The 25,929-nt window shown below is 40.5% G+C and overlaps 1 protein-coding gene across 1 annotated transcript; it reads left to right on the top strand.

The window, feature by feature from the left end:
* Window positions 1-3,770: 3,770 nt before the first annotated feature.
* Window positions 3,771-24,694, top strand: map1b (microtubule-associated protein 1B). The gene is made up of 7 exons (XM_042509449.2): window positions 3,771-4,165; window positions 6,543-6,644; window positions 13,941-14,023; window positions 15,470-15,610; window positions 16,460-21,614; window positions 21,722-21,960; window positions 22,332-24,694. The coding sequence occupies exons 1-7, from the start codon at window positions 3,982-3,984 to the stop codon at window positions 22,485-22,487; spliced, it is 6,060 nt and encodes a 2,019-aa protein (XP_042365383.2). The 5' UTR covers window positions 3,771-3,981; the 3' UTR covers window positions 22,488-24,694.
* The last annotated feature ends 1,235 nt before the right edge of the window (window positions 24,695-25,929 follow it).

Genomic DNA, 25,929 nt, shown 5'->3' on the forward strand with positions numbered 1-25,929 from the left:
TGACATTAGGCTGAATTTGGCAGCATTTGAGGGCTGAAAGAGGTGTGGCATGCAGGACTTTGATATGTGAATTTTCAAAGCAGCATGGGAGAACAAAGAGAGCTCGGACAGAGCAGGTGCATTTTTAAAAGCAGCAAAATTATTTCATATGAAAAGGATAACAATATTGAAAAGAATGACTTTGAAACATATAATTAACAGACATGCATAAACCGGTTAGACATATGAGTTTAATTCAACCTTTTTAAAATGAGTTATATCGTTATATTGTAAAAATAAAAAAAAAAAAGCATTGTTGTCTCTCCATGTATATTTATATTTCTTTTTCTTCTCTGAATACATCTCTTTGTTTTCCAGACTTGCCAGTGCATTATACAGGGTATCTCACTTCTTTGTTGTTTTTACAAGTGACCTGAGGCATCACTGATTTGATGTTCTGTAAGACCCAGAAGGGTTTAGGGTTTTTGAATTATTAAAATCCCTCCATTTTCATTTTTTTTAACTGCCTGTCTACACATGGACACAGGCACAAATGCACGTGCACCAACAAAATCCTATAGTGATCTTATCCATCAGTCCTCCTGCACACGTCTGTCCCATCCTCCCGCGTGTGTCTGGGAGACTTGGTGGCAGCCTGTTGTATTTTTAATGCCTTCCTTCTTTCCGAGCTGTGTATGATGAATGTTTGATTCGCGCTCCGATTGCCTTAGGAGAATATGACCGAGCCCAGCCCACCAGGTCACAAAGGCACTGAAATATTCACATCCAGGAGCTGCTGAGTGGACTCCTGTTCCTGGTAGCTTTGTTAATAAAGTCAATAATGCACCTGCAGTGACCCCTTCCATGAGACTGAATCACATCAGTGAGGCTATCCAGAGGGAAATCCAGCATGAAAGTCATGGTCTCTCTCTCTCTCTGTCTCTCTCTCTGTGTGTGTGTGTGTGTGTGTGTGTGTGTGTGTGTGTGTGTGTGTGTGTGTGTGTGTGTGTGTGTGTGTGTGTGTGTGTGTGTCCTATCCGTGCATCCTTTTGTATCTAGGCATCCCGTGCTGTCGAATTTGTGCCGTTTGTTCTCGCAGCAGTCGTCTGCAGTTCTGAAGTCTGCTCTCACAGAGTGCAAAATTTCAGCTGTTGCTTTAGATTATCCTCCCGGGAAGCATCTTTTATGTTTACATCAAAAGATAAAATAAGCTTTATTTGCTGCCAACTCCATTTAACATCTACACATATCATATGTACACATACACACAGTTTCCTTTCTGATAAAATATGACAGACCGAAATCCTGTTATCTTCTTTCTTTGTAGTTGCTGTTCATTTGTAGCTGTTTCTCTTTAACCCACCTCTGATCTGATATTCTTTAAAACTTGTTTTGTTTTTTCTGCAAATTCCCTGTTAGACTGCAAGGGACTAACCTGCGTGAGATCAAAGATGAATACTGTGATCAGACAACGGTGTCCATTATCTCCTTATATGAGGGGCACTGGTGGGGTCAGGAGCTAAACATAGTTTGCATATGGGGTTAAGTGAATAGAGACAGAAACATTAGGCTTCATGCTTGGATAATAGTAATTTTACTCTCAATTCATCCTAAACTAAATTAGATCAAATTAAGCTTGTTTTTATGTCTGAGTTTAAGATTTTGGCGCCGACTGCAAACTCTGTTTTATGTCCCTTTATTTTAATGCAGCTTTTTAATGCAGTGATTACTTTCTTTTAATCCACAGTTATACTGTATGTAGAAAATTGTGCCATTCAAGTGGATAAACAAAGAAAACATGACAGTATCAACCAAAATTAGATTAAACCTCTAATCCAAAGAACCTTTGGGTCCACCTCATTAAAACAAAGCAATCATCACTCCAGAACACAGAGAATAAACCGTTACAGGAGCGTCAAATCTGAAAAATATGTCCATAAAAAACTGACATTAAGTCCTTTTTAAATACTAAACAAACACCAAAAAAAACAGAGCACTCACAGAGGCGGATAATGAAAACATGGGCCCCTGGGCATAGATATGCAAAGGGACACCACCACCTCTGCTACAAAGGAGACTTTGAGGTGGTTTTTGTTGTTGTTTTGCATATTTTTATTTGTGCATCATTTTGTCATTTTGTTTCTTCTTGTGGTTGTGCATCTTTGTGGTCGCTTTGTCTCTTTGTGGTCATATTGTGAGTTTTTTGGGTCATTTGTGTCCCTTTGAGGTCAAATTGTTTCTCTTTGAGGTAATTTTGTGTCTCTGAGGTTTTGCCTACTGTTGTAGTTATTTTGTGCACCTTTGCCATTTATTTGCATCTTTTAGTATCCCTTGCTGGTCAGTATGTGCAGATTTAAGTGACATTTAGTAGATGAAGGCCAAGGGGGCCCTGACATCTTGAGCCCCTGGGCTGGGCTGCACAGTGCGGAGGTAGTGCCAGTCATCTCTGGATCACCAGGTGTTTTTTTTATGCAGCAGTTGAACTATTTTGCCTTTATATGCCACTGAGCTACTCTCACTGTATTGAGTGGAGCCCAGCATTTAATGCTGTATCCAGTTCTTATAATACATCCATGCTTGTAAGCAGGGGTGTTGCAGTGGTGGGAAAAGTGGGACTGATTACGCAGGGCCCCAGTAGAATGGAGGTCCTTGAAAAGCCTGCTGTGAAAAGTTTGGTTTTGTTTGTGGGTTTTTTTTATTTTATTTTTTATTATTTTTGTTCATAATTGGTCTATAGCTAAATTAAACTTGGTTGAATACACCAGTTAAAGATGTAACTTTAAAAAAAAATAAATAAATCAATAGCGGAAGCTCTCTGAGGCCCGTCTCACCCCTTAAAGGTGCAAAATGGTTTAGTCCACCCCTGCACTTAGATCAGGCCCCAGGAAAACTGTTCAGCCTTTACGCAGATTTTTCCCACTACTTGCGGTATAGCAGTGAAAAAATCCCCCGTGGCCCACAAAGCATTTTCCCACTGACCGCCATTATAAAAGAGATGTCTGTAAAACTCTAGACAGGACACCTCAAGCTGCAAACAATGTAAACGTAAATAAAGACTCTTTGTTCTCTCAATTTTTGTGCTATGGTGGCTTTACATTTATTACAATTTCCCGAGCCGAAAAAAGCCATTTAAAAATCCATGATGTCATCACAATGTAAAGTCTATAAGTCTCTGGTCAGCTGTCTAGGTATTATTAAAGTCAATGACTAGGATTCATCTCAAAACCCAGCTGCAGGCTGATTTTATAAATACTAATAATTATAATCATAATAATTGGAAGGTAAGTGAAAGAGATGTGAATCAAAAGAGTAAGGGCCCAAAAAGAATGCTTATGCATAGGACCCAGAATTTGGTGCTGCACCCCTGCCTGTAGGAGAAATTATAGATTACATATCACTCATTGCTTTATTTTGAGGTCATCCATACAATAATAACATGTCAACATTCACAGTTTTTGCATCTAGGATTAATGAGTCACAGTCTTGTTTAATGTGGTTTTCAGGTGTCAGCAGTCTCACAACCCTTCTGTCCCTCTTACAGTTTTTTTACAGCTCCTCTTAAAACCACAAAATGAATCTTTTCATCAACTCTTTTTTAAATACAGCTGGGTTAAAGTAGTTAAAGCACATTACACCATATCAAACTTGTATGTGTAATGAGTAACAAGTCCTACTAAGAAGTCCAGCACCGATGAATGTGTACAATAGAAAACCGTAAAATCTCAGTGACTTCCGGAGGCGTTTGATTCGTTGCGGATGACATCAGCTGTGGAGTGAGTGTGCGAAAAAAAAAAAACAACCGGCGCCCTCTTCTCTCCCCGGTTACCGAATATGACACAGTGTCTGCTGGTATAAAAAGCTAGGGCCACTCCTATCAAGGCTGCACTTGTATGTCTGGAGACCACTCCGGTGCTCTGCAGCGAATAAAGGGAGGAGGCTGCTGCTGGGATCCTGCGCGCGTGTACGGGAGATAGCTAGAGAGAGGGAGACAGAGGAGAGAGGATGGCCACCCTGGTACAATCTGCAGAAATGGAGACTTTAGGCGGCCAAAGCAACACCGGGACGTCTCCGACATCCTCCAGCCCCTCGCAGCACTTCAACGACAGTAAATTTTACCTGCTGGTGGTTATCGGGGAGATTGTAACGGAGGACCATCTGAAATGTGCCATTGCGGACATAGAGAAAGGTAAGGTGGAGCTTTATGAGGTGGGTGTAGGCCACCGGGAGCTTAACTTAAACTTAAAGCAATAATGCATAGCTTAGAAGTTCCGTGTTATAGCTGTAAAATTTATGGAGACTGCAGATATGCCTGTTTGTAAGAGACATTTACGCACGATATTACGCGTGAGCGAATTACGCACAATAATGGCTCATTAACGATATTTAAACCTTATTTATTGGGTAACTTTTTGACCTAGAGCTGTTTATAATTGGGGTATGTGAACAGCCCCTCCCTGTAACATCCCCATAACATGAAGCCAAATCTCCTCATCCTTTAATAACCCGCCATCCTTACCACCCACTGTCTGTGTTTAGGCGCATTTTGCTTCAGTGTGATTATCATATTAATGTCAGAAGGCCCAATTGTTGTCATCCACACACGTGGGCCGGGTCCCCTAATAAAGCTGCCAACAATGATTCAGCATTAAATCTGGACTATGCGTCAATAATGCAGCGTATCGCATTTCTTTGGCACCAGCGCAGCTGCGCTTTTTTCTCTCCCCGCAGCATCTTGCCAGGGCTTTTTTATTCAGGTGCGTCAGGCTTTTGTTTCAGTAGGGTCCCACGCATCAGTTTACAGTCAGGAAGAGACAACGGGGGTTGGAGCAGCAGCAGATTTCCCTCTGCTTGTGTTAAAACGTTAGAAAGCTGACAAAGCTGAGTAAATACGCCGCGTGATTTGACAATGAAGAGTCTGCTTGTTTAGAAAAAACCGAATAGTGATAGCTGTAATGACTCGCCCTTTCAGTCAGTAGGAACATTTCTCCATCCTCATCCTCCCGCATCCAGCTCTCTCATCTCTCACCGGCTGGTGGGCGTGTCTCGGTCCGCACTGCGGTCCCTACGGAAAGCCACAAGGAACGCTTTTCAAACTGAGCTGGGCGTTTTAGAAATGCCACAGCTGCTGTAGTGGTCTGGCCTGAGTGCACTGTTTGTGTGAGAGGAGGAGAATATGGCGCAGTTACTGTGTGGTTGTAAGTGAGGCAGGAAGAAAAAAAAGGAAATTATCTAGTGTTTACTTTTAGGATCACCCAATAACAGTCTAACCTGTGGGAGTCACAGTTTGTATTTATGTTGGCCTTATATGTCCTATCTTGAGACCAAAAGTTGAACATTGACCTTGGAAAGAATCAATACATGAGATCCTTTAGTAGGGCTTCTGGAGCTTTTGATTGAATAACATGGTCTTCCAAAGCAGATGGAGTTTGCCCATTTTTGTGCTTTTTATTTATACATTCTTCAAGCCTATTTTGTATTATCATTATTCGTAAGAAACTACGTTTTATCATTTGCATTCCTGTTGCTCATGTCAACTGTTTAACCCTTTGCAACCTGAGCAACTTAACAAGAAATAGCCTGTAAATTAGTCTGAAATTAGTTAAAAGTTACAAGAAAATGACCTGAAAATAAGAAAAAAGGGTTAAAAAAAAAAACCAAACAAACAATAAAAGAAGTAAGTACCAAAAATAATTTGAAAAGATTCTTAAACATAATTTTAAATATAGGATTACAACAATCATAGACATAGTTTTCTGGACTTTTCTTCCACATTTTTTTTTAATATTATCTAATAGTCCCAGTTAATATTAAGTTCATTTCACGTTTACTTATTTTTTTCCAATTTGTGAGACATTTCTTGCAAAATTGCTCATTTTCTTTTTGCCCATGTTTCAAAAGAAATAAAACAAATGTTCTCACGTTTCAGAGGTTTCAGTGCTCATCAAAGGTGTCTGAATGTAGTGCAGGAAAACCGATGTCAACATGGGTGTAAAAGGGTTAATGCTCTCCTAATATTGCCACGCCCTTTGTTTTCAGATTAAGCCTTATACCCGTTAAACAAGTAAATATTGTGAGTGAAATACACTTTTATGTCCACATTTTGTGTTTACTTGCTAGAAAAATACTTTAAAGTCCTTTTGTCTCATGTCGTCATGAGGCCTTCATCAGGCCTTCATCCTGCGTGATTACAGAGAGAGGATGATACCACCATGACTCAGCTCGGCTACCAGAGCGTCTGGCCCATGGCAAAACAGCAACAGGGCTATAGATATTTCCTATTATAGATTTCTTCTCCGATGCCAAATCAGTAACAAGTCTATACATGTTCCCTCTAAGATTTTCCGATGAACTGGAGGCAAAGGATGAGTGAAATAGATGTGTGGGTGAGACTTTGCACATTTGTTACAGACCTGTTGCCAAGATCTCTGTGTGTTGTCTGCAGTGTGCATTGATTCATTGTCAGACAGTGGAGCTAACATATGGTTTTCCCCGCAAGCGTCTTTTCCTCTCATCACTGCTTTGCTATTTTCTTGGTGATTTGTATGTGTGTGCCTATCTTGCAGGTATCCGCTCATGGGACACCAACCTTATCGACTGCAACCTGGACCAGGAACTGAAGCTGTTTGTCTCCAGACACTCGGCTCGTTTCTCTGCAGATGTCAGAGGTAAACTGGGAATAAAAGACTTTTTTTTTTTTTAACTGATAATTTAATATGTTTCTAGTAGCCTCCATTGCATTATAAACAAATCTGAGACACATTTTCCAGATCCATGCGGATCATTTACTAAAGTAAAGGTAATAGTACAACCATGTAAAAAATACTCTCTGTAAGTTTTTAATTATAAAAGTGAAAGTACATGATTGACTTAAATAAACTTAAACATATTATAAAGTAAAAGTACTCTTCATATAGAATATGTTATGCATACTGTAGTGTTGTCAAAAATATTGATTTATCAATCCATATTGATTCTGAATATTTGAAATGGTTTCAATGCTCATTTTCCGCAATATCAATAAGTTTGGACCAGATGTGCTTTCTTGTTCTTTGTTTTTGTCAGTCAGCTACTATCTATCTGGACAAATTACTGGTTCATGATAATGTAGGATATGTAAACATTTTGGTGCATTAATAAGAAAGTGAACATTGCCTGAGAATGACCTGAGTAGTATCACCTCAAAGCTACATTGTAAATATATACGTGGTTACATTCCACAATGCACCTTTTAGCAGTGTACACTGCCAGCTATAACATTCATGCAGTACACTAAGCAGCAGGCTTTTATTACCCGTCCCTGGATATACCCTCTCAGCATTTTCTTGCATGGTGCTTTTATAGCGAAATTATGTGCAAGGTGAGGGATGGGCTGTAAAGACAGAAGAGCTCCAGTGTGGCAGGACATGTGGTCTGTCAGTGGGCAGTATGGCCTTGACAGTCAGCAGCAGTTCGAGCCTCTGCCTGGCACTGTTCCATATTGGATATGACCAGCAGGGCTTTATACTCCACAATAGATTGATCGGGCCAACAACTGCTGCTGCTGCAGTCTAAATCAGGTGATTTACTTTAATGCAGTGATATCAAATCTCCAAATTAGACTTACAGAGGTGAAATACAATAGGTTGAGAGGGAGATAAAACATGGAGATGAATCTACAATAGCATTCAAAGAGACTCCAAACCCCCCACTCCCTTTCATCCAACCTTGTTTTTACCCTCCTCCAGTCTTCTCTCCTTCTTCCTCCATGTCTGCTGTTGCCTTGCAACCCAGTGCTAGATGCGCAGTTGATTCGGGAGTAATTAGCAGCATAGAATCCCCAGTGGCAAGTGTCTGTCCGCGAAAAATAAAGAAGGGAGGGGAACAGAGAGGGTGAGGGGAACGACTGAAGAGAAAGAGGATGAGAGAAAAGCAAAGAAGGGAGTAAAGGAGGGAGTGGCACAATGTAGCAAAGCCAAAAACATAAGAGTAGGCTGCAACACAGAGACGTAAATGCAGCTCTGATCAGTGAATTAATGAAGCCAAGACTACGAGATGTAACGCTGCATAAGCAGTAAAATTGGAATAATATTGTTCTCGTATATTCTGTGCCTTAGGCTACTTTTCTGGTCTTATTTCTCAAGGGGAGAATTTTCTCCGTCGTTTGAACTTTTAATACATGAACTGTTTTATGAAGAACTTCCTAGAAACATTTACAACACTTTTATATTAATAGGGGAAATTTCCCTGCATAAAAGTGTGATTTCTTTCATTAATAGTAATGTACTTTATATCAAAACTTGTGAATTACGCTTGAATCACAATGCTTTGATATTTGGGACACTGAATATATATATACTTATATTCTTATCTTATCTTAGCTCACTTATCAAAACATTAAGTCTCATTTGATTAATCCAAGCAAAAACACTGCCACAAAAAGGTTAAGTTTAAAAACAATATTGTGGTTTTATGAAGGGTTATACGCTGTGGTATTCATATTTCTCGACCAAAGGCATTAATATCCCAAAGCTCTTATAATAATTTTATAACTCTAGTTGGTAAGCTAAAAGGCTGCTGGCCGTAGCTTTGTGTTTACTGGAAAGATATGAGTTTGGTTTCTATCCTCTCACCAAGAAACTGAATAAGTGGTTTTCTCAAAATGTCAAGCTATTCCTTTGAAGCTGGGACATGCAATTGTCTTGAAAAGGCATAAAATTGCAGAATCTGGAAAAAACATCTCCCCTCTCTGTCCTCAGCCCATTCCACCAGGCAAACATGGACACATGCATTTTACCCATACATTGATGTGTTTAATCCTATTTCATTGTAGAGCTCTCTCTCTGTTTCTTACTCCAAAAATGACACAAGAATTAGCCACCTACCACACCTGACAGTCCCTCCACCTCACTTCTGAGTTTGAGTTACTGCAGCAGCTGACTGGGGCGGAGGACACACTGCGATTCGAGGCTCTGGCTAGCTACATAAACAAGAACTTGAATTAGCTTTCGACGTTACAACAAGGATAAACTATTAGCAGCATATTCTCTCCATCTCTAAATTGTCTCGCCAATTTGACACGTGTTTTTTTCCATTTATTGTCAGACTCTTTGTTAGACTTCTTTTTTGATAGGTCAATCCTTTTTTGGTTTGCAGTGAGGGCAGTTGTTGCACACGTTAGAGGAGCAACTATCTGCTGGATTTTCTGCCATTGAGTCAGGTTTTAACCATCCGAAGGGACGTGCATTTGCATTTGTCGAACACCCAGTAGGAATGCCCTCTTGCTTAAATGACCTGTGATTGGCCAAAGTCTCCTGTCAATGGCTAGATTGACTAAAGCCTAGAAACAGAGCTGAGAGGGGGTACAGGAATTAGATTTTCTCTTAGACCACTTGAATTACAATGTTCTCTAAAGTTATTATGGATTTTTTGCTCAATGAAGCCATAATAAACCTGCCTACCCCAATTAAACAATAAGTGCATTTTTCAGGATAAAGGTGCTTAATCAGGCCGCTGATTTAATATAAATTCAGGTATAATTTATATTAGTTGTATAAAAGTAATAAATATATATTTTAATGTTTAACCTCTAGCTTGTAGTGCATTCATTGTTTAGGGCTCTCTGCTTATGGGAAAACACAAACTAGCAGATGGTATCGTGCGGAGGAAGACGAATGCGATTATCTGTCTGCTTGACGGATGATATGTCATCCATCACACTACGTTAGTGCACAGGAAGGCTGGACCCAACAATGAGGAAGAGGAAAAGAGAAGAAAACAGGGATGAGACAGGAGACCAGAGAGTGTCCCTGATGGATATGTGATACCTCTGGTTACATATAGATTTCCCAGCACTCTGCCTTCACGGCAAGTCTAAAAAGGCTCTCTCTAAACCACAAATCCACTCAAAACCCTCCTTGTGAGATTGTTGAAGACAACATTGCAGCTTGAGATCAATAGTAATTAAGAATTGTGTTGACTTTCACGAATGAATTTGTCTGAGATAAAGATCCTCCTGGCGTTTTTCCGCAATACGATCCTGTGTTCTCTCAACGTCTACTTAAACCGTTGATCCGGGCCGGTCGATTCTGTATCGGTAAATCAACAGGCTGATTGATCAGTCATGCATTTATCAGGCAGCATTACCCTTTATATTCATAGCTGGAGGAATTGGGAGAAACACAGCTGGTGGGAAGACAAAATAGCGTAATAATTATTGTCTTTCTCCTACCAGGTTTATTTTGACGAGTTTAAAGATTAGGGTTGTAAAGGAGCTTAAAACTGAGTGTTATTTCGAGGTGTCAACACTACGATACAGGTGATTGACTGTTCTGTGATTCAACCGGCTTAGTAGCAGTGTCATTAGGTCCATGCCCAGACATATTACGTGTACCAGTTCCCTTTTTAATCCTGTTGTGTGGGGACACGGGAACAAGTGACATTGAAAACCTTGCTCAGGGGGCCCCCCATCTTTGCAGCCGAAAGTCACCGTGGTCAATTATTCCGTTGCGATGAAAAAAGGAAATGACAGGAAGGGGAAAGGCCCTGACACATACAGGGCATGCACTAGAGGAGATACATTTATAATTCGTACGTTGGAGGTCTTTTTCTTTTTATGTAAAGGGAAGGAGGCACTGAATTTAGTTGTTCCACTGATCTATTTTTGGTGCGGTGCCATCCACATTGATGTATCCCTGTCTGGTTCAGTCTGTGGCACACAGGCTATACCAGTCTTGCACTTTCTATTCAGCCAGAAGGCAAATGCTCAGTGATGCATGTCACATTACCTCGCCTCCCGCTGAGACAGAGACACACTGGGCATCGAGGATTTTTATATCGATCAAGGTAATTGTCAGGGTCAAACAAGCCCCAGTGCACAATCTGTCATTTTTTGACGAGCTGGCCTAGACACACTGCAATTTGGCATCGTAATGGTAATGGTGGTGGTGATGGTGGTGGCATTGTGCTTCACTGGTTCTTAACATGTATTGTATTTTCTGTTTCATCACATAAAATGCTGGTAAGCTGGGCGTGACCCACTGAGAGACAAACAAAGAAAAATGCGCTTTTGTTACGTTAGCGACGGCTTGTGTACAGTAGCATGACAGGATGAACGATAGACTTCCGTGATTGATTGTTCTCTCATTTCACACACCACTGAAAACTGTTTCCTCAGTCACTTGTTCTTAGGGAGGCGCTTCGGTCATCAGTTTAAGACTGCTGCCTCTACAGCACAAAGCTGAGTGAAGCTGGTTTCCCCCACAGCAAACTGGGATTTTGATGATCGTGGTTATTAGACTGACGCAAATCTCAGGATCAAAGGATCAGAAATCAAAGACGTGACATCTTGGTCTTAGGACGTTCATCAGGTGGAGGACTGATTGTACAATCCCTTGTTAAATCACAAGCAGTATATTTACATTTCAAGAACATATCTTACATCTTGAGGCTCATTTATACTCCCTGTAAATTCGAGAATATATGCTCAGGTCATAAGCTATGACAATCATAACGCACACACTTCCATGCACCTTCCATGTTGGTATGAGAGGGCAGCGTCAAAAGTTTCTGACGACTACAAACATGGCAATGGTTGAGGAGTTTATTATGATATACCTTTTAACTCAGGCATTGTTGTAAATTGGTATGTGGATGGAGAAATCTTTTCACTATATTACCGATTCATTGCATCTTTTTTAACCTATCTTATGCATGTCATGCTGTCGCGTCTGGCTTGCACTACGCTACACTGCCCCAACGACCTCCTGTGGTAAAATGTGCACAAATACATATAAAATGAACGCAGGTAGAGAGAGAGAAGGCTCTGTCCATATTCATATCTAAGGTGTTTCCATGTAAGAGGCAGTCATGCCAAAGCATGCACTGCTGCATTTTACAAAACCTCACCTGTCCGGGTGAAATTTCAAGTTTTTAGGCAGTCCCTTTTGGCACTGCAACATTTCGAGCTAAGTGTTAATGCTAGAATGCAATTTGCTGACAATGACAATGCTATCATTCTGATGCTTTGCAGGTGTTTTGTTAAATATCTTCATAGTCTTGGTTTTGCATGTTAGCATGCCAGCATTAACTAATTAGCACTAAACACAAAATACAGCTGAATGCTAATGGGAAGGTTTTAAAAGTATTTGGTTAAAAAAACGGTTTCAGACTGATTTTGACCTGCCAATGGTGCTAGTGGAGAAGTCTGGGGATCACTAAAGTAATTGAACTTTATCCTCTGGGAACCATGAATGTTTATACCAGATTTCGTAATCCATTCAACAGACCTACAGTTTAATTTGAAAACAAAGAAAGTAGGGTATACCATACAGTCATTTCCCCTGACTGTGTTTTTTGATGGAAAAATATGTAAACTCACAGGCTAAATTAAACATAGATATTTTCTATCTCATTCTATAAAATTCTTGAACCATATATTTGGCTTTTCATTACACTAGCAAAACACCAGCCATCCCTGGAATAATCAATAACACTGTAATTGATTTGAAAGGAAGCATCATCAAGAAATTTCAATGTAAAATTTACAGAAATCACTCCTCCAATCCAAAATTGAAAACAAAAAGAGGATGTTTTTGTGCATTGCACATCTGTCATGATACTGAATTTGTATTAAAGCTCAAAATCAAAGTCATACTGTGATATTATATATATTATTAATATTATTCCCTCCAGACAACTGACTCCATAAAACAAATGGAGTGCAGTATTGGAACTGCTTAAGGGTTGACCAGCAGAAAGACTCATTATTTCTAACATCCCAGAATATTAGAAGCTAATAGTGATCTACAGTACTGGAGCCAGTTCACTATTAACAGCAGTGAATGAAAGAGCTCCTCCATGTGGAGTGACAGCCCTCTGGGACGAGGCGGCAGGGTTAATGGCCTGTGCTCCATAATGAGAATCTGCTGTATGAAATATATATATATGGAGGAATCGGCCCAGCAGCCTGATAGCTGCTGCAGTATCATGTCTCAGGGGACGAGGCACACTCTGTCCTCTGAATTTGAAGCTTCAAGCAACACCTCACTGCCCTCTGGACCTAACAGGGAACATATTCATGTTTGTCTTATTCTCAGGATGTTGGCATTTCCTTTGGTTTTACCAGAAGAAATTATTTTAAATTAACAAAATAAAGACACAGTGTTTGTCAGTTGGCTCACGGGGAATTCATTAATTTAAATATTAAAGAAGAAATAAAGAGGAGAAACAAAGACAGATTGAGTTAGTGTAGACTGATGTGTTGGGATGAATAATGATGGTAGAGATACCCAGTCTCGTCAGCTGGACCGGAGGATAACCCCCCCAATACACACACACACACACACACACACACACACACACACACACACACACACAGCAGGATCAAAGTCATTATCATAATCAATCATCCGAAAGCTCGGATGATTGATTATGAGCCTGTCACACCCCACTGTTCATTTTCTATGTTAAAGCTCTGTCTTCTGAGGAGATAATGTTACCAGAGAAAACAAATAATAATTGTGTCTTGTCAGTATTGTTTGTCAGAAGCATGGGTGGTTTCAGCGTTGGGGGCTACCGACATGAAACAGAGGTTTTGGGGTCCTCCAGCTGTACTTTTAGGCACCAGTTTGTGCATTTTCTACTCCAGTTTGGTGTAAATGTCAAGTTTTATCAAAATTAATGACCACTGCTACTTTATGTTTTTGTTAGGGGCTACAAAAGGACATGTTCTAAATATTGCTTCCTCCTGAAATCTATACCTATGATCTGAAGTCAAGTAGAGCTGAAACAATTAGTTAGCTGATCATCAGAAAATGAATTGATGAAAAATGAGTACATTTTTTTGAAACAAAACTGCTAGAAACTCCCTCCCTCCAGCTTGAAAAATGTAAATATATGCTGGTTTTCTTCCACTTGTGCGGCACTAAATGGAATAGGTTCTGGACAGTTTTTCATTTCTTACTATTTTCTTCTTTGTTTTGCAGGACAGAGAATTCTTCACCACAAAAGTAATGTCCTGGAGACAGTGGTGCTCATCAACCCTTCAGATGATGCAGTCAGTACAGAGGTGATATGAACTATATTCGTTGTTGACAATCTATTATATTGCAGCATATCCTCATACAACGGTTGGTATGATGTTCTACAAAAATGTACAAACAACGGTTAGTATGATAATCTTTGAATTAGCATCCCACAAATGAAGCTGAATTTGGATGAAATATTCCCACAATTTTGCCCTTTTCACCAGATAACAAAACTGAAATTCCAAAATAAAAAGAATTTTGTAAGATAAAGATTTTTTTTTCACCAAACAATGAGTATAATTTTAAAAGCTAAATTTGTGTGATATGAAAAATAATCTACAAAATATGCAAAGTAATGAGTATCATCAGCTGTCAACACAATGTAGTGTAGTCAAGAGTACCATGTTTAGTAGAGGAAAAAAATTGAAAATACTCAATTATAATACAAGAATGTTTCCTCATACAACAGTTCGTATGATATGCTACAAATTACAAATATTCAACCCCACAAGTAATGTTATGTACTTAACATAAAGTTACATAGATTAGGTTAAGGCAAGTTAAGTAATTGTGGTTATTAAGGAAAAGAAACATGGTGACGACATATCTTAAAATAAGTTAAAATTCTCATGGTTCTGAAAAACAACCACCACCCCAACAAATACTGGCTCATAAAATTTAAACAACGTCTGAAAAACTTAAAAACAGTGCATGAGAACAGCCTGTAGATTATTATAACCGATTTTGTAAGTATTGTATTTTACTTCCTCATATCAAGAAGAGATGATTCCAAAGTATATTAAATAAATACACATTTACAAAGCAATTACAGCTAGAAAAGGATTATTATTCAGCTTTGTGTGTCCACCAATTTTGGCCAATTATCCACCTTCCAAATATAAACTGCTGACGTTACTGCTGGTTGGAAAAAAAGGAGCAATTAGGAGCTCCAGGGACAAAACTGTGAGGATAACAAGTGCAGCCTTTTACCTTTTGTAACTGCAGTACGGCTTTTGCTTCATTTTGATGGGAAGAAAGACGTAGGAGGGTCAGTAGAACAGATGACATGAGATTTTCTCTTGTCACTGCTCCTTTTCAGCATTGCCTCCACCCCCCAGCTATGTCTGCAGTCAACTGTGCATTAATAATATCTCACAACACAGCAGGATTGACCTGGCCAGCTGCCCAGAACAGCTGATGTTGCTGAAGTAGAAAAAAAAGGAACAACGAAAAAGAATGGGAGAGGCAAGAGACAGAGGGATGAAAGAAACTTAGCAGAGTGAACAGTCAGCTAATTAGCTAATGGATTTGAGTGACGTGTAACTGGTGATATTTCAAATGCACTAAATCATTAAGGTAATTGCTGCAGCAGTAGCCAGTTATATTATTATTGTAATGTTTTCTTAAACAGTTTCCATAAATAAATTATTTTTTTCAAGTGTCATACATACAATTTCCTCAGTGTTTCTTGTCCGTTGATTCTCCAGGTTCGTTTGATGATCTCAGACACTGCCAGACACAAGCTCCTGGTTCTCTCGGGGCAATGCTCTGAAAACAGCGGAGAGCTGATTCTTCAGACTGGATCTTTCTCATTCTTCAACTTCATAGACATATTCACCGACCAAGAGGTGAGCCAACATGATAATTCTATTTTCAGCACCCAAATTTGATCTATGACATTATAATATAATAGTTTCCTACATATTCCCACACACATCTTGTTGCTGTGAAAAAGCTGTTTCTGTTCATTTTAACATTTTATATTAGTGGATAGGCTTCAATAGTTAACAGAAAATAAAAAAAATAAATAAAAAAGTCCCCAGTGCATAGGCGTTGCAAATTGGCGTTTTGATACAAACAGTGCTTCTGGTTCTTGTGCATGATTGTACAGTTCTAATGCTACTGTGATGCCCTTTTTAACTGGTGGTTAGAATCACCAGAGGCCTCATTATATGATATTATTTTAATGATACTTCATTATCAATATAATATTGTGATTTCAAACGTTTTGCAATATACTGGGTGTTGCAATATATTGTGATTTATTGCCTTTTCTTAACTGCAAATGATGTCCCCAAAGCAAACTTTGTCAAAATGTTTTTTTCTAATAAGAAAAAGTTTTCAGTCTGCTCAATGTTACTACAGTCATTTTTACTGCAACACATTGTATCTAGTGGACTTAAAAAGGATGTGATTCTATAACTGTAGGTTTTATTTGTGATGTAAATTTGTACTTGATAAAAGTATTGATACCTCGTGGTGTATCAAAGCATTATTGGCAGGCAAAATATCATAATACCGTGCTGTATCTCATTTTTCCTCCACCCCTTATATCAACTAAACTAAACTAAACTGAACTAAACATTCATATAGTACAGGTATGTGCATACACGTACTGAAACTGTGATTTTCTTTAAAGCACAATTCATTTAATTCTGTCTCGGATATATTAAAATCACGTCTTTTCTTGTGCACAGATTGGTGAATTGCTGAGTACTATTCATCCAGCAAACAAAGCCAACCTCACTCTCTCCTGCCCTGAACAAGGCGAATGGAAGAACTCCAACTTGGACAAACACAACCTGCAGGACTTCATTAACATGAAACTAAACTCCACTCTTATACTCCCTGAAATGGAGGGCCTCTCAGAGTTCACAGAGTACTTATCCGAATCAGTAGAGATCCCATCTCCTTTCGACATGTTAGAACCACCAACCTCTGGCGGATTCCTTAAACTCTCCAAACCATGCTGTTACATTTTCCCTGCTGGTTGCGGTGACTCTGCTTTGTTTGCGGTCAATGGCTTCAACATGCTCATCAATGGTGGCTCGGACAGGAAGTCGTGCTTCTGGAAGCTGGTAAGACATCTGGACCGGGTGGATTCCATCCTCATGACCCATATTGGTGACGACAACCTGCCAGGCATAAATAGCATGCTGCAGAGGAAGGTGGCAGAACTTGAGGAGGAACAGTCACAGGGTTCAACAGCCAACAGCGACTGGGTGAAGAACATGATTTCTCCAGATATTGGTGTTGTATTTGTGAATTTTCCTGAAAACCTGGAAAGCCCAGAACCAAACTACAGGGTGCGGAGGAATGTTGAGGAGGCGGCGTTCACTAAGCAGTTTCTCACCAAGCTAAATTTGAGGTTAGAGCCTTTGCAGAGGCCTGTTGGAAACGCTATCGAACCACTCATACTTTTTCAGAAAATGGGCGTTGGAAAGCTTGAGATGTATGTGCTTAATCCATCAAAGAACAGCAAGGAAATGCAGCACTTTATGAAGCAGTGGACTGGCAGTGAAAAGGACACCACCTCAATTTTGCTGCCAAATGGAAAGGAATCTGAGTTCCCCATCTCTTACTTGACATCTATCTCTTCACTCATTGTGTGGCACCCTGCAAATCCTTCAGATAAGGTTGTGCGTGTTCTCTTTCCTGGAAATGCCACCCAGCATCATGTCTTTGAAGGTTTAGAAAAGCTAAAGCACTTGGACTTCCTGAAGCAGCCAGTTGTCACTCAGAAAACAATGTCTTCTAATATGCCGTCAACACCAACCCTAAAGCAAGCTAAGATGAAACACAGAACAGACAGCAAAGAGAGCCTGAAGTCTACCCCAAAGCCATCACCTAGCAAAAGCATCAGAAAGGATTCAAAGGAAGACGCACCAGAAAAGGCAAAGGCTGATGTAGAAGTATCTCATGAAAAAACACAAAAGACTGAGAAAAAGGAAAAGGCCCCACTGAAAAAAGACAAGGCAAAAGCAGCTGAGAAAGAATCAAAAGCAACGGCTCAAAATGAGACTCCAGAAAAAAAGAAGTCTGAAATAAAGCCCAAAGTTGAAAAGATTGTTAAAAAGGAGACCAGAGTGTCTGCTGATAAGAAAAAAGAGGCTAAGAAAGAAGTAACAAAAAAAGATGATACACCAAAACATGACATTAAAAAGGATGAAAAAGTAAAGAAAGAGGAGGCAAAGAAAGTTGTAAAAAAGGATATCAGAAGAGATTCGCCTATGAAGGAGAAGAAGGAAGAAAAGAAAGATGTCAAAAGGCCTCCTAAAGACATAAAAAAGACATCTGCCAGTGAAGAAAAGAGTCTAGCACCAAAACCAAAGCCCCTGAAAAAAGACAGTGCTTCAAAGAAAGAAGCAGGAGTCCCGTCAAAGTTAAAAGAGAAAGGAAAGCCAAAAGTGACAAAGAAAGAGACAAAGGTGGAGAGTGCTGAACCTGCAGCTAGTGCATTAGCTGTTGCAGAGGATGCAGAAGCAGTAAGATCACTGATGTCCACACCAGAGGACCTCACAAAGGACTTTGAGGAGCTTAGAGCTGAAGAGTTGGTGGAGGATGATGCAACTGTTCAACAAATTAAGGAGGAAGAGGCTGTCATGATCCATCATGAAGAAATATTACAAACCAAAGAGTCACCTGAGACATTAGAGTCTGTGGATGAAGGCATAACAACAACGGAGGCTGAAGGTGACAATGGGGAGACTCCAGAAGAGCAAGTCCTTAAAGGAAAACTCAATGGCAGTGTAAGTGAGAAGTTTGAGGATGAGGGCACAGTCATGGAGGAGACTTCAGAGGGAGGTGATTATGAAGAGAAGGGAGAGACAGAAGAAGTTTATGAAGCACAGACAGTGGAACCAGATAAAGATAAGCTTACACCAACTGAGGATGATCACCAGGAGAGACATGATGAAGTCAAGCCAGGAGACAGAGTTCAAGACAATGATGATATAACTAATAGAAATGTAGGAAGTCCACATTTAAGTGAGGGAGAAACAGAGAAACGTATTTTGTTTGTGTCAGCATCACCCAAAGTGTCCTCACCTGTTTCCCCGGCAGCCTCTATCCATGACGAAATGGTTCCAGTTGGATTTGAGAGCTCAACAGCTTCAGATGACGAGAACAGAGATGAACCCCCTGAGGATTACACGGTCACCTCTGGTCACACTCAGTCCACCATGGAGATCTCCAGTGTCCCTACTCCCATGGATGAGATGTTGACTCCTAGGGACATTATGAGTGACGAAACCACCAATGATGAATCTCCTTCACCGGATGTTGGCAAGTTTGGGACATCAGGATCTGGAGAGTTTGATAGAAAGAAGCTGTCTCCACTTCAGGATATGCCAGGGTTAGATCACTCTCATAGTGATGCAACAGAAGGCCAGGACTACAACCACTCCGCCTCTACAATATCTCCGCCTTCATCACTAGAAGAGGATAAATTTGGTAAGGGGTTCCCCTCTGCAGGGAATGCTGAAGGGTTTGCAGCAGCAAAAGAGTTAGGTGACCCATATGACTCAGCTAGACTCAGTGCAGCATCCACCACACCACCCCTTGTGCGTTCTCCTTCAGTGGACCGCAAGGACAAGTTTGATTCTACATCATTGTTCCCTGCTCCAATAGAACTGTCCACCACACTGGCAGGGTGCACCAAAGCAACAGCTGATTCCTCCATCAGCCCAGATGACAAGACATTGGAAGGAGCTAATTCACCTCAGTCCTCTGGTCACACACCTTACTATCAGTCACCAGTGGATGAAAGAGCAGGAGTTCTACCACCTGTGTCAGAAGACGAAGCACAGGGTCCAGTGATTGTGGAGATTACAAGTGATAAAGAGGAATCCTCCAATAGAGTTACTCCAGAACCTAATGAGCAAGAACCAGAGAGTCCCTCCCCTGTTGAGAGGGTTATGTCCTCTCCGAAAAGCCCACCTCCAACTGAACCTGATTCTCCAACAAAGAAGGAAGAGTCACTCTTTGATATAGATCATAAGAAAACTGGAGATTCAGTCTTGTCCTCAGCACCAGTGACCAAACTTGAATCAGACACTAATCCTTTCACAGCTTTCAAAGAGGAGAGTAAAATGTCCATTTCAGAGGGTACCACATCAGACAAATCAGGAACCCCTCTGGAGGAGGTGGTAGCAGAGGACACATTTTCGCATTTAGCTTCAGCATCCACTGCCTCACTGGCCACCAGCTCCTTGCCAGAACCCACCACTGACTCTCCTTCCCTTCATGCTGAGGTCGGGTCTCCTCACTCAACAGAAGTAGATGACTCTTTGTCTGTTTCCGTGGTTCAGACCCCAACCACTTTCCATGAGGCTGAGGGATCTCCATCCAAGGAAGATAGCCCGAGGCCCATGTCTATCTCTCCAGACATCTCACCAAAGACAAAAAGCAGAACACAGGACACAAAGTCCCCAGAGCAGTCCACCATGTCAATTGAGTTTGGCCAGGAGTCCCCTGACCACTCCTTAGCCCTGGACTTTAGTAAGCAATCTCCAGAGCACCCATCTTTGGGAGGCAGCTCACGTGCTACGGAGAATGGCCCAACTGAGGTTGACTACAGCCCCTCAGATGGAAAGAATGGTGGACAACTTGAAGACCATAGTTTAACAGTTGAGAAGCCTTTTCTTTGTGAAGAGAGCGATTCAGTCCTTGCCACTTCCGCAACCCCATCGGATGCATCACAATCCACTCCCTCTGTCACAACCCCATGCCAGATGACAGAGATACTAAATGCCGTGACTGAGCCGACAGATAAGTCTCCAGTCACCCCAAAGGCATCTTCTCTCACCCACTCACCTCATTCCAATGAGCCATCCCCAGTTCTAGGAGATCCTCCAGCTAAAGACAGTATCAGCCCAATTTCACCTTCTGTGGAGAGCATTACGACTGAATCTGGCACACAGCAGAAATACGACAAGTCACCCTCACCTCCGAAAGCTCCTTCACCATCATCATCTTTCACCTTTTCAAAAGAGGAGACCATTTCCCCGGCAAAGGAAACTAATCCCTTTAAATGTGAGGATTCTACACCTGAGGCAAAATCTCCTGTGAGCCCCAAAGTTTCCCTTCCATCATATCTACCTCTCTCCTCTGATCCATCTAATTACATTTCTGCCTGTGGCTCCAGGGACCCAGACTCCACTAAGAAGAGCCCCTCTGCTCCATCTAAGACAGATGTCGATCTCTGCCTAGTCACTTCATGTGAGTATCGTCACCCCAAGACAGAACTGTCCCCATCTTTCATTAACCCTAACCCTCTAGAGTACTTCATCAATGAAGAGAATGCAATGGATGAGGAGAAGCCTCTGACCAAGTCAGGAGGAGGGCCTCCACCTCCAGGAGGTAAGCTTTCTGCCAAGCAGTGTGAGGAGACCCCACCCACATCCATCAGTGAATCTGCCCCCTCCCAGACAGATTCTGATGTTCCACCAGGGACAGAGGAGTGCCCCTCCATTACAGCAGATGCCAACATTGACTCAGAGGATGACTCTGAGACTCTGCCTACTGACAGAACGCTGACCTACAGGCATGCCGATCCTCCTCCGGTGGCACTCAGGGATGCTGCTCCATCTTCAGGCCACCATGATGTCTGCATGGTCGACCCAGAGGCCCTCAAGGCTGAAGAAAACCTCAACAATGCTAACACAGATGGAGGAGAAAAGGCTAAGAAGAAAAAGCTCTTGAAAAAGTCCTCCTCACCAGCCAGGAAGAGTGCTCTATCGAAAGTAAAGGAATCAAAGACTTCCTCTCCAAAGAAGAGTGTCGGAGAAGGGAAAGATGCCAAAAATGCAACCAATACCTCTGCATCCCGAGGTGTAAAAAGTGCCACATCAGGTGATTATTATGTGGGCTACTTATTGTCACTATTGTATCACTTTAGCACATTTTTGACAATTTTTTGACAACTTATCAAAGGCTAAGGTCATTTTTGCCTCTTTCAGGTACTGGTGGTGGAAAGGTATCAGGTGGGGCATCTCTGCCCAACTGTCCCCCCATGTACATGGATTTGGTTTACATCCCTAATCACTGCAATGCCAAGAATGTCGATGCTGAGTTCTTTAAGCGGGTGCGCTCCTCTTACTATGTGGTCAGTGGCAATGATCAGACAGCCCAGGAGCCCAGTAGGGCTGTCCTTGACGCTCTGCTGGAAGGAAAAGCCCAGTGGGGAAACAATATGCAGGTAAGTTTTAAGTATTAATATTAAATTGATATGTTAGGATGTGATTCGACCATACGTAATGTGTTTTTGACATGAAGACAGAAAAGTAACAATTTTGAGTTTGAATTGAAGATATTGTAGGGTCCATTTTATTGATGCCCCCTACTTCAGGGTGCCAGAATGTTTGGAATATATGCCAATTAGATTGAATAGATTTATTCAAAGGACTGACATAAATAACCTTACATATTTTACTTTGTACTGCTGAATTCTGTGTGCAAACATCATGAGGGAAGAACTGACAGAAAGGCAAAGATCTTTTTTGGTTGTAAAGATGAATCTTAAATTATCTGAATGCTTGAGCTTAGAAACCTCCTCCTCTCTGGTAACAGGTCACTCTGATTCCAACCCATGACACTGACGTGATGAGGGAGTGGTACCAGGAGACCCACGACAAGCAGCAGGAGCTCAACATCATGGTCCTGGCCAGCAGCAGCACTGTCGTCATGCAGGATGAGTCCTTCCCGGCATGTAAGATAGAGATGTAGGTCTGTTTGGCAAAACATCAGGAGGCCTAGTAAGTGATAATGAGAGAGATCATTATTGGTGGAAGACATCCACGTAGCATAAAACCCAAGCAGACACTTAAACACTTATATGCTAAGAAGCTACTTCCTGTGTTCTAAACCCTGAAAAAATAAATATCTATAATGAGGACTAATACTTATACAAATTAGCTTTGAGGGGCTCCGTGCAAAGGTCAATATTTTCTGCATAAAGTAAGACATCCTCGACATTGTCAAGATGTTCTCTGACTTTTAGAAAAGGATTGTGTTGGGAGGAAATTGGGAACCCAAAACTAGCCAAGTCATTATTTTCAAATTAAGCTAACTCTTGTTCAAATCAAATAATGATGTTGAAGTATGAGTTTCTTCTGCATCCCCAGATCAAAATACACAAGAGATTTGAATCAGTTTAACTGCTGTAATGGAACAAAACATCCTTGCATATGGTATATCATTGATTAATGGCTGTTATCCACACCAAAGGATAAAACAACATGGTTTCTGTTTATGCCTTAGGGAGTCTGAATGAATGTATAAGAAGTGGTTCAACTAGCAGAAGAGTGGTCAGGTACAGGTCAAACCCATAAAGGACTGTTAAATGGTTACATAGTTGAATAATGGTAGATATGAAATAACTCGAAAGGATACTTAACGCTGATTTGCATGATGTCTGACTTCATATTCATAAAGGGCAAGACAAAGTGCCCGTACCATACTTATACCTTGCGTTTTTAAGTCGGCTGGGTTTTATTGGTTTAAAATCGAAGTTTTAAATCTGGTTTATGTTGCTGCTGATGTATAAATATTAATTTATTTTGTTAATTTATTGTGCTTGATTGTCCAGATAGCCTTTTACACATGCACAACAGGAAGTTGCTTCAGAATGCATTGCCTTTTGTCACATGTGTGAAATCTGATCAGTCTCCACGCTTTTTTTTTTAGAGGATCCCATTTTATTTCAGAATGTCTGTTTTATTTACAAATTTAACTAATAAGTTAAGGTATTTAAAAAGAGAAAATAAAATCTTATTTATTATTTATTATTACTTGAACTTGAACTTGAACTAATACCCGTTTTTTATGTAATCATGGAGCTATGGGGGAGCTAGCCTTTTCCCACTGTAAAGCTGGTGAGGCAGGATATTTTCATAAACCTTAAAATGTCTTGTTTTTCTAAAGCATTGTACTATAATTATAAATAGCTTTGTGGCCAATGGAGTGGTTGAACGACATGCATGATACCTTTGGTTTTTTTTCGCTTTTTTTATGGGGATTTTGCTCAGATTTGCATCAACAGGGCTAGGCTAGATAAATAAATGTAAGGAGCATTTTAAATGATTTTTGCAAGTCGTGCCATGACATAGTATACTACAATAACTTCAGCGATCGCCAACGGCACTGTATTGATATTGAAGTTGATTTTCAGGCTCGTGAGCATTTTCAGAGACTGAAAAAGAGTTTTTCAACACAAGCCAGGATGAAAAGGTAACCGCAGAAGCGTAGTCTTGAGAGGGCTAGCACAGAGGTGAGATTGAGTGATTTGTGTGTTTTAGATGAAAGTATGTAAAACGAAAAACTGGACACTTTAAACACATACACGACACAAACGAAGAAAACGGTACATAGGCAACAGATCAACACTGACATCAACAAATCACAACTTGACAATAACAGGCTTTGGTTTTTTGGGTTATTCAATCCACTCAACAATCTCACCAGATATTTCTGAAATGACATCAGGTGTTCATGAAACCACTACAGACCAGTTTCCTGCAGGGGAACCTCAGACCAACACCGTGACCAACAACAAGCCTACAAACTCTGAAGTGACATTTTTCTCTTGAACCGACATTTCTCTTTTCTCTGTCTTCTATCTCCGCACCTCCTCTCTTTCTCTCTGTCTATTTATCTCTGCCTTTTTCTCCTTATCTTTCTCTCGGGAGAACTTTAATAATGTTTGTCTGCAGCTGTGTGGTATATTTGTCTTGTGAACTTGCATCTTCTCTGCCCCTTCCCGAACTCATATGTAACTTATAGCAATTAGTTTGAAGTGAAAGTATTCCTTAGTGCTTTCTGATGTATGTGTGCAATATTTCCTCGACCCATACGGCAAATCTCATGTAAGAGGAACCACTACTAAAGAACAAACATTCAAAAACAACCACAGTAAAATCTGTTGTGAAAAACAAGGATTTGTGTTTTTTTTTAATCTATTTATAGAGCCCAGTTGGGTTATGCATTATGAAGGAAGTGTGTTATTTCTTAAAATGTGATATTCAGACTTGTTTTATTTCAGTGTTTTTTTATAAACAGCTTCATCCACTAAGATATCAAAAGTCCAAAGCTTTCAATAGTTTTAATAGTGAGCAATGACAAAAAAAAGCATTTTTACATGCATAACGAAGTCACACATTTATTTTACTCACAGGGAAAACTAATGCTTTGTTCACACTACGAGTGACAGCAACAGTATGACCAGCTACATGTTCACCAAGTTGCAGTGAAAGTTGTTCATATGCTCATTACCGTAAATCTAGGCGGGTTTCCATTAACCCTCAAATTGTGGAAATTGAAATCGCGAATAGAAAATACGCCTAATGGATTCTTTCTAGAAGTCTATTTTTTACCAAAATTGTATTTGCTGCGGTTAGCTGTTGTTGGGCAAATATGTCCAAGTTATACAGATCATCCTGAGGGAGACATGAATGTTTGTACCTAATTTCATTGCAATCCATTCAATATCTGCCAAGATATTTTACTCAAAACAACATATATGAACCAGCCTGTCAGGGGATCATCAGCGTCAGACGGCTTTTCTCTTTGGGAACCATAAATGTCTATATGAAATTTTATAGTAATCCATCCTCTAGTTGAGAAAATTCAGTCCAGAACAAACTGTGGGGCCGACTGGCATTAAAAACTCCCCTGCCATGATGATCGAGAACACAACATGCCAAGCTAAAGTCCTGCACACACAGATGATTGGCTTTAAGTGACAATGCAGCCCAGGAGAGAAGCCATTTCTTTTGGCATCCTTGGTGACAAGTGTCCCTGAGAGCCAGACAGGATAGATGAGGGACTGAGATACAATGTCTCACTTGTGGAGACTTAGTTTAATCTTAATGTGACAAAGCTAAGAGCTGTGAGAGTGTTTTGACAGTGTTCTCTACTTTAAGTAAATGTATTTGCCTAAATGGAAATAATTTGAATGTTTTAGCCCTGCTTGCAGCATAACACAAGCTGTGCCACCTCTACTTATTCTAATTCAAAGGAAAATTGATAAAAACAAATTGAAAACCTGGATCTACATCACATCTCTTGTGCAGCTTTCAGATCCTTTTCACAAGCACATAAACTCTTGAAATGTGAGCAAATTCCCTCCAAAACATGGAAAAAAGGCAATGTGCATCTTAGCATGAAATGA

Source organism: Plectropomus leopardus, chromosome 20 (genome assembly GCF_026936395.1).
Source record: "Plectropomus leopardus strain MGB_pleo_1.0 chromosome 20, ASM2693639v1, whole genome shotgun sequence".
NCBI classification, from domain to species: domain Eukaryota; kingdom Metazoa; phylum Chordata; class Actinopteri; order Perciformes; family Serranidae; genus Plectropomus; species Plectropomus leopardus.

What these genes read in the sequence shown, in the direction of transcription:
- map1b (XM_042509449.2), top strand. Translation starts at nt 3,982, where the DNA reads ATGGCCACCCTGGTACAATCTGCAGAAATGGAGACTTTAGGCGGCCAA. An exon ending in ATGATGCAGTCAGTACAGAG is followed by an intron (nt 14,024 to 15,469) that starts GTGATATGAACT and finishes TTGATTCTCCAG; the next exon opens with GTTCGTTTGATGATCTCAGA. An exon ending in TGTAAAAAGTGCCACATCAG is followed by an intron (nt 21,615 to 21,721) that starts GTGATTATTATG and finishes TGCCTCTTTCAG; the next exon opens with GTACTGGTGGTGGAAAGGTA.